Source organism: Babylonia areolata, chromosome 18 (genome assembly GCF_041734735.1).
Source record: "Babylonia areolata isolate BAREFJ2019XMU chromosome 18, ASM4173473v1, whole genome shotgun sequence".
NCBI classification, from domain to species: Eukaryota; Metazoa; Mollusca; class Gastropoda; order Neogastropoda; family Buccinidae; genus Babylonia; species Babylonia areolata.
The window spans coordinates 4,728,217-4,730,716 of record NC_134893.1 but is presented as its reverse complement, the minus strand read 5'-3'; the positions used below and the strand labels follow the sequence as shown (position 1 = coordinate 4,730,716).

General features: G+C 44.3%; 1 protein-coding gene across 1 annotated transcript in view; it reads left to right on the top strand.

Moving 5' to 3' along the window:
- LOC143291836 (uncharacterized) overlaps positions 1 to 2,500 on the top strand; it is a 39,027-nt gene that overhangs the window by 33,259 nt on the left and 3,268 nt on the right. The window contains exon 20 of the mRNA XM_076601953.1: positions 2,374 to 2,500. This exon is cut by the window's right edge and continues 28 nt beyond it. Coding sequence (XP_076458068.1) covers positions 2,374 to 2,500 — 127 coding nt within the window. The remainder of the gene's footprint in view (positions 1 to 2,373) is intronic.

Sequence of the window (2,500 nt, the reverse complement as noted above, 5' to 3'; positions counted from 1 at the left end):
GTTTGGTGCATATCTGTTATGCATATGTGTGTGTATGTGTGAATGTGTGTCAGCTTTTTTTTTTTTTTTGTTTTGTTTTTTTTTTGCTTATTTATCATCATTGTTGTCTTTTTTAATTATTTTATTTTATTCATTTATTTATTTATCTATTTATTTAATCTATTTTCATTATTATTATTATTTATTGTTTTTTAGAATTATATTATTATTTATTTATTTTATTTTATTTTATTTTATTTATTTTTTCTCAAGGCCTGACAAAGCGCGTTGGGTTACGCTGTTGGTCAGGCATCTGTTTGGCAGATGTGGTGTAGCGTATATGGATTTGTCCGAACGCAGTGACGCCTCCTTGAGCTACTGAAACTGAAACTGAAACTGGGCTAGAATTTAGTAAGCGTGTCTGTAGGAAGGGAGTAAGGGAGTGTGTATGAATGTATGTATGTGTGGTAGTCAGTCAGTCTTGTCTTACTAGAACAGCAGTTTAGGCAACTGCTGTCCTGACTGGGTAAGATTTTTTTTTTTTTTTTTTTTTTTTTTTTTTGCTGCCCCATCATCTGCACCGTTTCAGTGGCGTTACTCCCACGCCGCTCATTTAGATTCCCCCATACACGGCCACACCCGGGTTCGTCCGTCGGCAGTCCACGGGGAACCATTGATGTTAGGTCGCCAGGAGGCCACACACCAGAGGAGACCCTGCACTGCTGCTGAGTCACTTCGGTGTGTTCAGTGGTGCCTGTTCTGTTTTAACGTACTTAGGACACCACCTACTAAGCCCCCTACTAACGACAATAATGGCTTAGTCGCGGAGCCAGACTGAGTGAGCGTCCCTCCCAGAGTGGAGACCGCCACCACACCCCTCAAACAACAGCCCCCCATGAATCTGCCGACACTGACGACATTGATAGGACTCACCCCAAGCACGGAAGTGGATGGGGTATCGAAACTGAGGTCACCATGAGAGCAGGGCATGAAAGGCCATAGACTTTGACACTATTGTGTTTATATTGATGACGATGAAGGAGTGGGTAAGAATTTAGTAAGGGAGTATGCATGTATGTATGTATGCATGTATGGTAGTCATTCGTGTCTGACCAGCTGTTGAAGCAACTGTTGTCCTGACTGGACTAGAATTCGATCATAGTGGAGAGTATCTTGCCCACAAGTTGCTTCTTCACTCTCTCCTGCCAAGAAAGTTTTAGGACAGTCGGTGTTGGGATGGTCCCCACTAAAGGCCAGCTAGCCCCTAAAGGCTTGCAGCACTAAGAGACAGTGCAATCTTGCCTCCAGTTTGAGAGTCATCGTCCTTCATCACAGTCTAAGCTGTAAACGAATTCCCGTTGCAGTGGAGAAACCATTGATGATGCAGTTCTCACTTTGCCTATGGTGGGGAAGGTGGAGGGCGAAAATGTGTAACGTGGCGTGGTACGGCATGAGAGTTTCGTCAGGCTCAATCAGTATCGCTTTGAAAAGATGTTATAATACATTATTTACCTCACATCTGTGCCATCACTTGGTTTATGTGTGTGTATGTGTGTGTGTATGTGTGTGTGTGTGAGTGTGAGTGAGTGAGTGTTGTTGTCTGTATGTGTGTATGTTTTGTTGATACGTAACCAAAACGTTACCCAGTTATTGTCATTGTCTAATGGCAGACTTTGTCTTATGTATCTGACAGACATCTCCGGAAATTAAACACACACACACACACACACACACACACACACACACACACACACACACACACACACACACACACACACACACACGCACGCACGCACGCACGCACGCACGCAATTTCTTTTGGCAGCATATTCATTCAGCTGTAATTTAGGGGTAAAACTGGCTGAAAGGCTCTATCTGTTGCACTGGCTTGTCGTGGCGGTTTCGTGTTGCATTGCATTGCATTGCATTGCATTGCATTGCATTGTATTGCATTGTATTGCATTGTATTGTATTGTCAACAGATTTTTTCTGAGAGAGAGTGCGCGTCACCATTTTTGTTGTTGTTGTTGTTGTTTCTCTTTTTTTTTCTGTCTGCAAGCGTATTTGTTTGACTATCGAAGTAGATTTTTCGACAGAATTTTACCAGGGACAACCCCTTTTTTTTGTTGCCATGAGTTCTTTTACAGTCATGCACTAAATGCATGCTGCACACGCGGCAGCCTCAGTTTATCGTTTCATCCGAATGACTAGCTTCCAGAGAACCACCACTCAAGGTCTAGTCTAGACAGTGGAGGGGAAGAACAATCTGGCGAGAGTGTTTGAGACTCGATCCCTTGCCATCAAACCCACTCGCTTCTCCAGGCACACGTATTGCCTACTCGGGCTACCAGTCAGCTCTGCTGGTTTCATTTTGTCCTTCTCATGTGCATGCAGCTCGGATCACCCCGGTGTTCGAACACAAGAGCAGCGTGGTCGTCCTGCACTGTGAAGTCGAGCAGCCCATCGACCCTGCCATCGATGTCAGGGTCGTCTGGTTGCTAAGGGATACCATCATCGAGCC